Genomic DNA, 16,166 nt, shown 5'->3' on the forward strand with positions numbered 1-16,166 from the left:
CTCATGGCCAATGGTGTCAAATATGGCTTAGATGTCTAGATGGATGAGTAAACTCAGTGAGTTTTCTTCTGCAATGTTCTTGGGAGTGTTCCAGATTGAATACCTTGCTAGTTCGGTACCACTAAACAGTCTAAAGCCATGCTGAGTCTCGTCCAGGAGGTTGTTTCTTTCGATGAAATTCCAGAGTTCGCTGAATATATAACATGATAATGACTGGCCATATGAGGTAGAACTGGCATAAGAAAGCAGTGCTCCTTGACTATAATGATTTTGTTGTGAGTGTACCCAGCATATCAAGACTTCACCCATTACATATTTGGACAGGACCATGGTTATTATATGGTTGAAAGCTAAAAAGTATTTTTTTCTACTTCAGTACTATTTGTTTTAATTTTATTAATCATACACTTAGTGGAGTACTTTTTTACTTTTGTGAATTTTAGTGAATGGACGTCCCTGGTTCCACTTGCACTTCAATCAAAGGCACTGATGCTCCTCCACATATGCAGCTGCTTCATCCTCTCAGCGTATCTCTGGTACACCCAGTCGTATTTGAATTTATTGTGAATATCTACCAAACAACATTGCAACAGGGTAACTGTAATCATTCGATATTTCAAAATCGTGGGCAGTCTATCTTTGACTTTCAACATATGCAATCAAATAGAGAAATGGGCAATGAAGGAATTCATCTAGCATTAGCTTTCGTCCAGTAAAATTGGCACAAATATGCAAGAACATGTAGAGAATTCTACTATCAGAAAATGAACAGCATATTTACCATTCAATTTTATATATAAGAGATAGACGACTATAGATCGCTATAGATCACTTCCGCTTATCTGTCAATGTTTTTCCCATAGGTAATAGGTGTGCAAGTGCAACACCCATGTTGTCAATTGGCAAGATATGATGTGCCTGCATAAAGAGTTGATGAAATTCTGAATCCAGGTCTTTGCATTGTATTTGTGTTTTATATAGTGCAAACCTAGCTCGAGAGCAACCAAGCACTTCACAAGAGTTCAAGTAAGAGGAGATCAGTTTATAACAGGATCATAGTGGTGGTAGAACCGGGGAGAGAGTTTGTTATGTTGTGGCTAGGAATTCACTGAAGAGCGGGGTTTTCATGTCTTTCCTTATCTCTGGCAGTGTTGTAGCAGTCCTGATTGCCACCTGGATTTAGTGATATTGGCAAGGTAACTGTAGAAGACTTTCTTCCAGACCTAAAGATTTGCATGCTCGACAAGTGTCATGATATGAGTATTATGAGAAAAATCGAATTCCACATTCCGAGGATCATAATTGTTTTCCAGTGCATCACTGCTAAGACCTTGACTGTGGCAGTACAGCAAAAAAATAAACTAAAAAACACAATAGTGATGGAAAATGTATTTATTTCCGTAATCATAGTGAAGATCTATTTTTGAAATCTGGTGTGAATTGATGCTGTTTTTTTTTAATCAGCAGTACAAGCAGATGGAGCAGTGTTGTTAAAGCAGGATTAATGTGTAATGAACCATTCCTTATTAATTGATTATGTTCATCTCAGGAGAAGGACATATTTGGTTATCATTTGGCTACCTGTGATACCTTGCATTGCAGTGATTTGGTGGGGCTCTCCATCAGAAATATACAGATTAAAGAGCAGTGTTTGCCTATTGGCCACTAAGTAGGACTCTCCCATTTCACAAAATGTATTTATCCGGCAAGCTTTAGATCAGGGGTTTTCAATCTGTGGCTCTCCAGATATTTTGGACTATGAATCCGATGATCCATACCACTGTCTTTGCTGCCGGGGGCTGGTGGGTGTTGTTCTCCAAAAACATCTGGACAGCCAACAGTTGCAGACCTATACATTAGATTAGAATTGTCTTCTACATAGAAAACATCTGTGTTGTTTCCTCTCTCTATGCATAGGACAATTGTGTTAAATACAACATTTGCACCCTTTGCCAACCTTCATTTAAGTAGACAAACAAAATATGTATGAAAAGAAAGTCGTCCTGAACTTCAATACCTCAACCGACTGTGGTTTGAGATCTGAAATGGTGGTGTAGTAGAGGCGCAAGGTGGCACGTAAAGACAAATGTGCAGAGAACACAAGGAAGGAAGGTCTCGGGAACTCGCTGTGGGCCGCGTAGGCATATCATGGTTCCAGTCTCAAACAAAATAGCAAGTGCCAGCCAGCAGCACAGGCATACCTAGATGCCAACATCAGTGACACAGAAGAAGCAGCCTTCCCAACCGCTGCGCTCTTGTCTTGATACAAAATGCTGACTCATGCACCACCCACTAAGTCATAGATTGTCATAGAGATCTCACACATTAGTGCACACTCACGGGGACATGTTGGAATCCAAAGCTGTAAAAGCCCTAAGGAAATGAATGTAACTTTCAGTGGATCTTGATCCATTTCACTGCCCCTGAAAGTGAACCTGCTCTTACTCCTGCTTTAGAAACCTACATTCTGCAATTCCTGTTTTTGACCATTGCTTGTGTCTAAATTGCTGTGCATCCCCAATCATGCTATTAATGTATTCCATTGTCCGGTACTTGTAAACAAGCCCTTGTGCAAGACATTGTCCATCTGGTCTTCTACAAAACTTTGTCCCTATCATTTTCTTTGTGCCAGACTCTTACTCTGTCAATTTTGCGATGACCATCATACTTGGGTATGGGCATTAGAGGGGTAGCGTTAAATGAAATAAACACGCAATCCTGGTGTTGTCATGGAGGCGTTCAGGCTACAAACCGGAATCCCCACCAACACATCTGCGCACATTACAAGATGACGAGACATTCACAGGGGCCTGACCATTATACATCCAACGGTTCCCAGGTAGTTGCTTGCCGGCCTACCATATGTGGAAAATCCTAATCCTTAACTTTCACTCTAACTCAAATGCCCCACTAAATAATGAAGCTTACTTTCTGACACATGGTGTTTTTACTTCCCCGCCATCTTCAAATCTAGCCATTGGCCTCAAACCTAACCTCAAGTCAACGTCAAAACTTTAATCCAAAGCAAATTTACAAGAGTGCCTTAGAAGAAACAGGCATATAAAATAAAGACACGCCTCATCATTTTACTTATAATTTAGAGAATCTGAAATGGCTGCATGCCCAGATGACGTTCATTTTAGCAGAGCCATAGTGGCACAACCCAACATAGTAGCTGCAAATCTGTAGGCTATTGATAATCCAACCCCAGAAGTGCTAAATGTGCAGTGTGGCAGCACTCCCATACCTGTTCAGTACCCACTACAGGGATCTTTCATCCCTGTCTAGATCATGCCACTCTAAGACTAGTATGTGATGCCACCACCTTAGGGGCTGTGTTACTTCGGCATTGTTCCAAAATTTCAAAGCAAATTTTTTCGAATCCCATAACGTAGATCCGTTACTTTAATAGCACTCTCAATACTTTCTGCAGATGTTACTGTAAGGGCAGTACTTACCTCTCCATACATTTGGGACCATATCATGCTAGACCCATTCCCAGGACTGTGACCGAATGCCACCTGGTGGCAATAAGATAACATGACATTTTTGGGGGATTTTTGGCAATACAAATGATGCAGGTAATTCTGTTTTTCAAAGTGAAATCTGACAGCGTATTGCATCTATATGCCTTGCTGCTCATAACATCACCAGCCGCTGCCCTGCAGTGGCAGCAAGGCAGTTTTAAAGGTCATATGTGCATTCCTGAACATAGCTGCTGGAAACAAAAAGTTCCAACAGGTATAGGTTGGTTATTAAATACAAGTACCTCTGATTCAAAATATAATAATTATGTGCCCCCAGTCAACTTGGTGACATGTTAATATCTAAATATAAACCATGCCTGCTTCTGACATGGCGGTTACTGGGATCACACAGTAATAGCCACAGTGTCATTATTGACAGCTTGGTGGGGTGAAACAAAGGGGGGTCTGGGAATCTCTCTGCCAGCACGAACACAGCCCAATGACCTGTTCTTGGGTGAATAACCCCTGGGAGAGACTCTACCAAGTCATTAGCTCACTGTCCCTTTCACAGAGAAGAAATATCCTCGCATATCAGTCTTTGTCCTGCCCAGCTTGGTGGGGTGAACCTCTCATGGCAGGGCTGGGTGTGTATTAGCTGTCTGGCCTGGTGTACCCCCAACAATCATGTGGCACTCTGTCAGGAAGCTAATTCTGATATCCCCTAGGGTAGGTTGACACCTTCCTTCAGAATACAAGAATCCTCTGTGGGCACTCCCATGGCAACCAGAACTTCAAAGACAGTCCTGACACGACAATGGCCTTTCACATTAGGGTGCTTTTGAACTAGGCAGACAGAGGAAGGGGTGGAGTTAGTGTAGTCCAGAAGAGAGGTTTAGGCTGGAGAGAATTTCTACCACTTTGGATTTTTCTGGGGCTCTCTAAATGTTCTTCCTCCTCCCAACTTCCTGCAGAATAGCAACTCTGGTTATAGCATCAGGAGGCAAACGGCCCTTGTTACAGCAGTTTGCTTGCTTTGGACAAATACGCTGTAGGATTTTGCTTTCATAAGGGAGGAAACCCTGTCCTTAAGTGCTTCATCTTTAAACTTCAAGACAAGAAGCACTCACCTGAAACTATTTTGGGTATATAGAATATTCCAAAGTACTCTGGTATACAGGTGAGGACAGAAGCCTCCAAGAACTACCTACCCAACTCAAGGGCACGTTTGGGGCAAAACTGCCGAGAATCAGGGCCTTTCTGCTACCTGTACACTAAAACCAGGATCCTTCTCAACGTTGGTGAAGGGCATCCTGTAGTGCCGGTTGATCTTCCTGGAATGGAAATGTGGAGCAAAGGACTCACCTTGTCCCTGGAAACCATGGGCTGGGCCTTCCATTAACTTAGATGCCCAGAAGCAGCTCAGAACCCTCTTCACCACCTATAGACCCTTTTAAATTGGCGCAACCAAACTTGACTCACTTCGAGCCACTAAAGGACCTGTGATGCTCCTTTAGACACACTACGAATGTCGAACTGCTTCCCTGCTTCTTGAAGCTGTCTCAATAGTGACTTGACCCAGTTAAGCGTATTATCCTATAGACTGAACCAGTGGCTCGCACCTAAGGAAGCACTTGCCTCACTGCATCCCTAGTGCCGACTCGACCCAACAAAAGCATTGTCTTGACCTGACTCAAAAGCCTACTTCACTCGCAGGAAGCCATCGACTCACCTGTTTCGAGCAATGAATCAACTCAATGGAACCATTGTCTCGACTTGACTCGACTGCCAACCTGACCTATTGGGAGCGCTCAACTCAACACGTCTTAAACGTCAACTCTATCCACAGAGAGCCCAATCTCGAAAGTGAGTGCATCGATGCAGACTCGTACTGGAACAGTGCAACTTTACCAACTCGACACTGGTTGCCGAACCAACAAGACAAGATATAAAGGTATTTGCAGTGATCCTGTCCCCTGGTATGCCTTATAGGGAGATAGTGACTCATAAGACCCCATTCTATTGCACTTTCAATTCTTTTTGACATTTTCTGCTCAAATCAATTGACTGCACCCTTCTTCACTAAGTGTGCCCCTGTTGCCCTCAACGTCTGTCTTCTCTGTGTTTCCTTTACAGGGATTGATCTTTAATGTTTTTAATCAGTTGCATGCATTTTATTTCTATTAAAGTTCCTTTTTTTATAGAACCTTGGTTGGACATTATTTTATATTAACCCCTGCTCTATTGTTGTTTGTGTTGCATCTATATCAGTTCACACTCCTCCTGAAGAGTAGAACCTGCGGTCTGCCTGCACTTCGCATAGAGTCAAATGAGCTAGATCTGTTGCACTGTGCCTGTTTCACCTTTATGATTGGGATCGCTGGTGGCATAGTAGCAGTGCACCTTAACCACTACTCATCCCTGTACTCCTGCAGAGCTGTAATCGTTTCATCAAAAGGACCGACAGACCGGTGTCCCTGTTTCATCAGTACCTGGGACCCATCTCCATTACTTCAAGCGCACTCACAGGACCAGCCAGCAGGTGTTAATGTATAAACAGTGTGCGTTTCTCCATGCATGGTGTGTGAGCTGTGACTGTATCATTTTAGCAGCACACCGATCCATGTCTAGCTGACATAACTTTACAAGAATTACTGTCTATGCCATGGGGTTTGAGATTCTTCAGTACCCTTCCCAGGACTGACCGGGAGCTGGCAATGTATGAACAGTACTCGGCTCCCGCTAATTCTGTGGTGTGTTACGTCAGTACCATTGCACGCCCTGTAAAGTAGAGGTCACTTAGGAGCCGTATAAGGTTTACTTCAGTAGCATTGCCAGCCAATGTGTTTATGTTACCAATGCAACTCACCACTCTCTTTTTCAGCTCCCCAGCCGGTAGCCCAGCACTTAGCATCCGCCCTGAAGAAGTGTGTGCTTGTCGGCAGACAGATGGGCTTGATGAAGGTAGGCCCGATCAAAGGGTGGTCCATCTGTATCAGTGCCACATCGAAATCGTGGGTATCCTCATCATAGAATGGATGCAGGATAATCTGTGACACCTTGAAGGACATCTCGTTCTTGCTGCTTGGGTTCAGCCGGTACTTGCCAAGGTAGACAGTCCATAAACTGGGTGAGGCCAGGCTATTAGAAGAGCGAGAGAGAGAGAGAAAAAGCTTAGCTGTGGTGACTGGGACCTGAGGAAGAACTAACCTAGTTCCCCTGAACATGTCTGTCTGCCTTCCCCTGCTCATAACACTTGTTTGTATGGTTTACATTTCTTTTGTACAGCCATAGCTGCATGTGCCAGTGGTGTGGCCAGACTGGGGTGGTTCAAGTAGGGCACTGACCTATGCAGGGGTGGCATGAAGCAAAAGCGTACACACACATAATGATCATAGTTTAGGATAATGGGGTAGCACCTGGGCTTGCCAGTCAGATTCCAGGGGTTGCACGTGCCACCCCAGACCACCACCTGGACACCATGGGCCTCAATTATTGGTACCCGGAGTAACAGCTATTGCCCCTTAGCTTCAGCTAAGTACATCAGCAGTCCAATCAATGGGACTGTAATGATCTTCAAAACAGCATTTGTACTGTGCGACCACTTTAAGGCAAAGAACACAAAACTTCACAGTTGCATGACATTTTTATTCATTTGCACCAAATTCAAAGAAGTTTATCATCGCATCACACACCTCACTAATTACTAATGTATCATTTTTCCTAAGCAACACTTTATTTATTTGAAAATGTGACCTGATCAAAGGCAATAGAGAATTTCAATCTGGACAATATTCACTAATGACATCTTGCAAACCAACATTGTTTATGAAAATCTGCTCTACAAGCTGGTGACGCTGGCAGCTAAGCAAGATTATAGGCATGGCCCAAAAGGGAAGCCTAGAAATTAAAACACAGCCGCAAGGGTTGACATAAACTCTTTCATTAAATGTAGTGTTTGTGCAGTGTTTATGTGTAGTGTTTACTTACCGAGACTAAACCATTCAGCTCACCATGGCCTCCATGGGGTGTATGGAATGTTCAGGAATAGAGAAGAACGAAAGGACAGAACTCCCCAACCCAAGAATGGGCTGAGCAGGGGAGAAAAGAGTCTAGGCAGTTTGAAACGTAACGAACCATTAGAAAACGGTTGAGATAGAAGAGCGGAAGAAACAAGAGAAGGAGAGAGAAAGAAAAGGGAGAGAAAAAAAAGAGACAACACCCTGGGAGGGCCGCGGCCTTGAGCCATTGAAAATAATTACTGTTTTGTGCCGCGCGCCAGTGCAGTGAGAATGAGTGGATCCCCACCTGGGCAGGGTGATGGAAAGAGACTACGTCAGGCTGCGGGCTGTGTGCAGTGAGTTCTGGTGACCCCACGTGATGGACAGGGTCCCCCAGAATGAAACAACTGGGGGAAGGGCCCCACATAACATCAATAGGCAGACCTGCACACAGTCACAGAGACACCTGATAAGGTACTGAAAAGGGGTGGCTGACTGTAGCAGTCACCCCTATGCTATATCATGTAAGCTATGCTGTGTATGTCATTGTTTATTTGTAAATGGATGTTTATATATAAGTGTATGTTTAGTTATTACAGAATGTTTAGTGGGGGGTTATAGTGGGTTGTATATGGGGTTGTGCATAGGTTTCCATTTACTGTTTGTTGGATTTATACGAATGTTTTGGGGATATTGGATGGAAGTAGGGAGCTAAATATGTAATGTTAAGCAGGATTCGTATTTAGATTTAGTATAAAGGTTAGATGAGAGTAGGACCCTGACGTGAGGTACATGAGGTAGGTGGCACCCTGCCTGATGCCACTTACGGGGTGAGACCACCCATGGAGGCAGCATCTGGCCTCATGCATCAGTGGGTGGTACCAGGTGTTTGGAGTACAGTCTGTTCCGTCAGTCTCACCCCCGTGTAACCTCTCCAAAATTGCATGAGCTGACGGAGCAAATGTTTAGGAGGAACTCACGCCAGAGGTAATTTAGAAAGTAGGTAATTAGATAGGAATGTTTAATAAATGTTTAAGTGTTTTTTTATGAATGTAAAGGGGTCCCTGTTGGGATCCCTTAAATAACCACCTTGTTATCTGTATCCAATTGCTGTGAGGTAAGAACTCTGCATCACTGCGAGTGGCATTCCCGGGGATGGGTATTTCCAGAAGTGGGGAGTAATGTAGCCCGAGGCCCAAAATGGGCCTGAATAGTTTGAGCTAGATTCTTGTCCCATAAGGGCATAAGGGTAGCCTTCAAATAAAGACACAGACACCTGTGTTCATATTAAATACTTTATTAAATGAAGTGCTTGAGTTGTGCTTATATGGAGTGGTGTTTACTTACCTAGACAAGTTCATACAGCCCACCATGGGTCTGGGTGGGATGTTCAGGAAAAGAGAAGATCAAAAGGACAGAACTCCACTGCCCAAGAATGGGCTTGGCAGGGGAGCAAAGATTCTAGGCAGTTTGAAAAGAAAAAAACATTATAGAACAGTTGCGAAAGAAGAGAGGAAGAAACAGGAGAAGGAGAGAGAAAGAAAAGGGTGAGAAAGAAAAAGAGACTTGTGGCTTACTGCACAAAATCCCAGACTCATTTAAAAGTGGAAAAGGTCGCTTTAATGTGACAGGCCAAAGCTTACAATTAAACGCTTACCTGGCTCCATGGCCTTACAGACTAAAGAACTATTTTAAACACCCAATTAAATAATTAAACATTTTCATTTTCCCCCAAAAATTAAATAATTAAATAAAACCACTTCCTCCCTAACTATCCCTTGGACCCTACCATCTCCTTACCCCTTCTCCAGACGTTCCGCTTTCTCCCCGGGGCCATGCCCCTCCAGGCTCAATACCTGTTCCCCCAGGGTGGCCCGCTTGTGCAAACAGCACCACCCCATCCTTTCCCATGCCATTCCCTCATTGTGCTTCCCTCCCCCCACATCTAAAGGGGCCATGCCCCCGGCAACCAGAACCACTTTAAGACCCCTCAGATTCCCGTCTACACCAATCTCCCCCTTTCCTATGACCTGCAGCCAGTCTGACCTGCCACATCAGCAACAGAAATTTTACATTACAACTTCACTAGTGCCCCGACCTGTCACACAAAACTACCAGATAATAGCTCCTTAAACAGACCTAAAAAAACCTAAAAAACTTGACATGGAAAGTAAAAAACCCTGCAGAACCCAAGTACCTGCCCCCCCCCCTTAGAAATAAAACCAGATACCAGATCTTACCCAAAGGAAAGGGGTGGGAGGGAGGGTCAGTCTCAAAGTCCAACCGTCGCCTGTCTCCCGAACCTTCCCTGACAGCTTAAGTACCCCCTGGAGGCGCTCTACCCCCCACGGCCACTCGCTGGCCGTGTGCAGCGCCAAAATACACCCCGGGGTGGGGGAACGCTTCACGTTCCCCCCGGGTCCCCCATTTTGGCTTACTGCACAAAAACCCAGACTCATTTACAAGTGAAAAAGGTCGCTTTAATGTGACAGGCCAAGGCTTACAATTAAACGCTTACCTGGCTCCATGGCCTTACAGACTAAAGAACTATTTTAAACACCTAATTAAATAATTAAACATTTTCATTTTCCCCCAAAAATTAAATAATTAAATAAAACCACTTCCTCCCTAACTATCCTGTGGACCCTACCGTCTCCTTACCCCTTCTCCAGGCGTCCTGCTTTCTCCCCGGGGCCATGCCCCTCCAGGCTCAATACATGTTCCCCCGGGGTGGCCCGCTTGTGCAAACAGCACCACCCCATCCTTTCCCGTGCCATTCCCCCATTGTGCTTCCCTCCCCCCACATCTAAAGGGGCCATGCCTCAGGCACCAGAAAAACCCTCCACCAAGGTGTTCTTTCTACCCCACCCCCCCACCAGTTCTCCTTACCTCCAACTCCTTAACCAATCTCCCAGCCAAGAGCTCAAGTCCGCAAGATAATGATTATTCCCAAATACCGACAAGTGTAGACCATCCTCTCTAAATCTCATGAATCCTTCCTAAACTATCTCCTTATGGTCCAAAACCTGTACCGCAACGATGCACAAAATTCTACAATCTCTCTGTTTATCCCCTTCCTGGCCCGCTCTATCGCTCCCACATTCCTCGTTCCCCACCAAACCATCTGTGGCAACCACTTAGTCCCCACTACAGATTCTTGAGGCCACACTTCTCGGACCCCTAACACAATCCCTTTTTATTTTCCTAAGAAGAGCTACACCCGTATCCCTTACCAGATCATTTTCCCCACCCAGCCCTCAGGGCCTGAAGGCTGTTTGTGCGCTGGGCCATGTTTCCTCGATGACCCGGCATTGAAACCGTGAGCCTAGGATGCATGATCGGGACGGCCACAGGGCCTTGGCGGCTGTCAGCTCACCCGGGGGCCGAAGAAGAAGGGCCTAATTGAGGACGAGGAAGATACGGCCTTGTCCAGCCCAGACAGAGTAGCATGGCCGTGTCTGCTGTCAGCCTGCCAGTGTGCAGTTGAGTTGTGTCATGGGGCTAATGCCATCCTGGGCCGTGGATGGCAGCCGGACCAGGAGGTGCAGAGAAAGGCTGGGGAAGTCTGCCCTTTACCAGGCAGGCAGAGTGGTGATGAAAGCCCTGGGCTGTTTGAACAGCCCAGGTGAAGAGAAGTCCTGAGCCGCTCTATCATCCCGGCATGAGTGAAGACTATGTGGGCCACCCTACGGCATCCCTCCGACCCAAAGCCAAGAGGGCAGGCTGTGAGGATTGTCATGGCACCACAGGTGCAGTGATGATAGTGGAATCCCCATGGCAACGGGGCTGCTGCCTGAAGCCAGCATGGTGCCCCAGGGCGTGGCACTCACAGGGATTCCCCTCCAGGCTACCGGGGCAGCCCTGGTGAATACTATGCAGCAGGCCCCCTTATGTCACTCTGACGTGAAGCAGAGGGACGGGCTGTGAGGATTTTCAAGGCATACAGGCACAGTGGTAACAGCGGTGGTGTTCCCATGGCAAAGAGGATGCCGTCCGAAGCCAGCATGGTGCCATGGGCGTAGGTGTTAGGACAGGGGTCTGTTCCGTCAGTGTCACACTATAGCTCTAACTGTAACCCCTCCATGGATGGGTGAGCTGACAAGGCAGATCCCTATCTAGGAGGAACTTAAGCCAGGCAGAATTTAGAACGGAATTATTAAGTTAAAAGGTAGGAATGTTCATTAAAAAAACAGAAACCATATTTTAAATACAAAGTGGTCCCCATTGTTATCCCTGAAATATCCACCTGGTGTCTGTGTCTAATAGAATTAAGATAATAACTCAGGGTGTAGCCCATCTCCTGTTAACATCGATTTTCGATTTTATTTTGCATGCACAGTGCCCCTGCCTATGCAGGTAGCCTGAAGGAGTGGGGGAGGTGGTTCCCATGGGGACTGCCCCTGGTCTGGGATGAGGGCCATTACTAATGTAGAATGTTTCCTCTGCAACATTTTATTCAGTTGAAAGTCTAACCTTATCAAAGGCAATACAACATTTCAATCCGGACAATATCCCCAGTTGACATCTTGGCTACCAACAGCGTTTCCTACGACCTGCCCTAAAAACTTTGGCAGCTAAAGGTGCTTCTTAGTGTTTCCAATGCTAACATGCTGCACATGTCTGGCACATGTCTATTGGATTTCCTTTGCTTTGATGAGGCCTGCAGACCCAGTAAAGCACATGGCATACTCACACAGTGTACATGAGCACTGTTCGGTTATGTCCTGCAATTCAAAATACAGAACTTGCCTAGGGGGGACAGCATATGTCACAGGGAAGCCCCATGGCATACATGCAGGGGAGAAAAAGGTTCACAGTATTTAAACTGAACAGACTATCCACTCAAAAGCAAGCACACATCAAAACTCAGATGGGAAGAGCAGAAGTGTATTTTGAAGAACTAACCCTACCAGAATGCACCCCACAAGCATATGCTGATATGTAGCGAAATAACCAAGTCTGCACGCAGAAGGCATTTCTTTTACTGCAGTGATATGTGATAGTGTTAGGTTCAAAGCCATGGGATACACTATAGCAGGCATTTTGGTGATTTGACGTCTCTGATTACTCGGTGCTAAAAAACGATCCACTCAAGTGTAGGAAATATACAGAGGAAATACCAAGCCATTGAAACCAGTCATCAAGTGATACAATTTAAGCTGTGGCTCATGGGACCACCCCTGGTACTTCATAACAGATTTGATTGCAGAGGAAGAACACAGGCCTGCCATGGTCTTCTCATGAGGCTGCATTTTAAGGGCTCAGGCCAAAGAAGTTCGTAGTGGGTCTTCGCCAATTCACCCATGCTGGATCCTTCTTCCTCATCATATGCTGTCAGAGTTCATAAAGCAATGTGGGGTATTTCCCCTGTTCCTCTGTTCTGGCCAGTCCTGGAAAGAATCAATCATATGAGTCTGGACTTCCATTCGCTTAGAGCATGCTACACATACTTAATTGGAAACCTCTGTCTCCAGCTTCTTTGAGGTCACACAAACTCATGACACCCTCCTCCATGTCCACGGTATTCTAGCCACCCTCTGTCCGTTTTAAAGTGTGTATCTATTAGTACACACTACTGTCACTACACACCATTTTTACTGGTGTGATGTACCCTCTGAGACTCAATTCAAAGCCCCACCATTCTCAGATTCAGATTTTCCTCTAATGCAGACACAGGTGCTACAAGTGAGTTCAACTCAAGTGCAATACAAAACAGAGTCTGTGCGTAACTCCTATGCCTCGATGAGAGTTTGTGCACATCAGCACAATTTGATCCATTTTGTTTCATATTCTGACCATATGCAAATAGAACAGTAGTGGAACATGCATCTGTCACTATCAACATAGGCACCCCAATCCCTGATATGGTATGTTATCCTGACCATCTGCTTATTTATGACAAAATGCACCTGTCACCATACACTATCCATTTTGTTCGGTATTCAGACCGACCACAGTCTCCATTGCAGTAGGTCTGTGTTACTACACACAGAGAACCCCTGAGAGAGATAGAGAGAGAGAAAGAGAGAGAGAGAGAGAGAGAGAGAGACACAGAGAGAGAGACACAGACTCATTCTCTCTCTCTCTCTCTCTCTCTGTGTGTCTCTCTCTCTCTCTCCAGACCAGATGTATGAACATAGAATATGGTTAGAATACAAGCAAGAACAATTTGCACATACAATACCCTCAGAATGTAAACAAGCATAGACAACATGTTCAACATATGCATATGCAAAACAACATGCTCTGAATGGATATGCTGTGATGAAGCAAAAGACCAGGTGACACATAGCATGTGATTGAAGTGTCTTTATTGAACAAGTTGGGAGGGCGACAGATGGCCACGGACAGCAAAACCAGTGATGGGTTTGTTCTCTCTCAGGTTCCATAGTCAAAGGGATACAGTGCCCAGCTCCTTGCTTGACTACTCAGCCTCTGGGATATAGTGGCCAGCTCTTACCTTGCTTGTTCACTTCCATCTAGTGGCCAATTTACTGTTTGGTAGTTCATTTATTTTATCTATATCGCACCCTGCAGGCTTTGCCAGGCAGTTAGGCCACCTACGGAAATAGTGCCCTTCTCACTCTGCCAGGTGGATAGGCTTCCTCTGCCAGGTACATGAAGTCTTCTGGAGATATAGCATCCTGCTTGCTCTGCCTGGTGGTCACTACCTTTAGGGATATAGTGCTCTGCTCCTTCTTCCAGGTGGATCAGGCCTCCCAGTGCCTTGCTTGCTCTGACTGTTTGATCAGACCTCATAGAGATATAACTGCCTGCTCCCTCTGCCAGGTGGATCATGCATCCTGGGAATGTAGTGCCCTGCTCCATCTGCCAAGTGGATCAGGTCTTCTATGGGACACCACCTTCCTTGCTTTGCAACTGCCCTCTGACTGCCCCTCGACCTACACTGCTTACCTCTCAGTGTTCTAGCTCCTACAGCCATGGGTCTCATTTTAGGGGGACAAGGGTGTTTGTCTCCACTAACTTTCGTGACACACCATTTTGTCCCCCTCATTTGGCAGGGGCTCCTTTCCTTTAGATGTCATGCCCCGCCGCCCCCACATTTTCAGCAAAGTTACTGAGCCTACAGCTCCCAACAAACAACTAGGGTGGAAGGCCCTCCTTTTACATTCCCCCTTCATTCTCTTAGTTGCCTAAGGTGCTTCCAGCTACATGGGAAAAGGCTTTAAGAAGGCAGGTGCCCATCTTGGATTTGGATGTCTAGTCTTTCGCTCCAATGCCGCTGTGTTCTCGTTTGATGATCGGACCTCACATCTCTGTTGGCTGCATCTCCACTCAGCCTCTCCTCCTCACCATCATCAGTGCTCAGTTGCACACAGACCCATCATGTTCACTGAGAGTGCAGAGGGCCGTCCTCAGTTTCCCCCACCCCACCTCATTGAGATTGGAAATCGTCTCTGACAGAGTTTCTATTCACGCGTGTGAGTAAATGTTTATTTCCACAGGATAGAGAATCTCAGATTGTGTGAAGTCACTGAGGTGGGTGGGTGTTGTATTGTAGTTTAGGGTTTGACAGATTGCACAGGAGCCTTAGATGACTTAGGTAGCTTTACTAGGTTTGTGGTACACAGGTAAGTACATCAGGATACATATAAGACAGGTTCTCAGGAGAGAAGCATCCACCGGTCCCCCTGTGCCAAGTATCAGTTTCCAACTGACATTTCAGGAACACAGGCACTCACATCATAACATTCCAACCAGAACACTCCATACCAAACATTCCAGACGCAAGAAAATAGCCCCATAGCCAGAATGGGTAAAACACAACAGTGGGTTAGTAGGCCGAGGGACCTGCAGACTGCTTCCTCTGCGAAGCGACTCAGGCTATTGGTCTGTAGATACTGGTGGGCTTGCTTGCCTGTTCTACAGGGCCACCACTCTAGCCTGGGTCCCTGATACGTCTTCCACCTCATCACAAGGGATACACACCCCACACAAGCACACACACTCCATACCACTCATCCCCACAAACACAGACAATCCACTTGAAACACACAGGATAACTACAAACAATAGGACTGGAGTAGGAGTTTCCACATATAATGCTCTCAGAACACAAACCAGCACACGACATGCATACAAAATGTAAGTGAGCACAGACAGTATGCTTGGAACATTCATACACACAACAGCATGCAACATTCACATTGTCCGGTCCTGTCTTCTCCGTCTGCGGAAGATGCTGAGCCCCACAGATCCCTCAAGAATGTCGAGCCAACAACTGATCAGATATTCAGCTGAAGACTCAACTCTCCCGGTGGAAAGGGGAATTTGAAGAAAATAATAAAAGACAGACGCCTGTTTCTGATCGACCGCAATCTGTAGAAGAAAACAACTTGTTTAGACTGGAATTACATTAATTAGTTCAATTCTCTAATTTTAGTAATTTCTATTAACCATACCTGTCAACCTCTGTTTTAAAGGTTAGGAACTTCCAGTAACATCATTGAATCAATGTAGATGTCTAGAAATTCTTTGTTCTCAACTTAAGTTCATAACACTCTAGAATTGTTCTTATACTCTTTTACGCTAGTACACATTTACCCAACTGACTGTGTTCATGGATTCTTAGTTTTGTTGCGCAGCATAAATTCGATCTGTCAGAACCAGCATTTAAAATCGTTTTCCAGTTCATACATTTAAACAGTTCAGAATTTCTACCCACTCGCCACACTTCTAA

General features: G+C 45.4%; 1 protein-coding gene across 1 annotated transcript in view; it reads right to left on the minus strand.

The window, feature by feature from the left end:
• TMPRSS6 (transmembrane serine protease 6) overlaps nt 1-16,166 on the minus strand; it is a 392,699-nt gene that overhangs the window by 40,973 nt on the left and 335,560 nt on the right. The window contains exon 16 of the mRNA XM_069653013.1: nt 6,334-6,605. Within this exon, the coding sequence (XP_069509114.1) occupies nt 6,334-6,605 (272 nt within the window). The remainder of the gene's footprint in view (nt 1-6,333; nt 6,606-16,166) is intronic.

Source organism: Ambystoma mexicanum, chromosome 3q (genome assembly GCF_040938575.1).
Source record: "Ambystoma mexicanum isolate Mex_15411 chromosome 3q, UKY_AmexF1_1, whole genome shotgun sequence".
NCBI lineage: Eukaryota > Metazoa > Chordata > Amphibia > Caudata > Ambystomatidae > Ambystoma > Ambystoma mexicanum.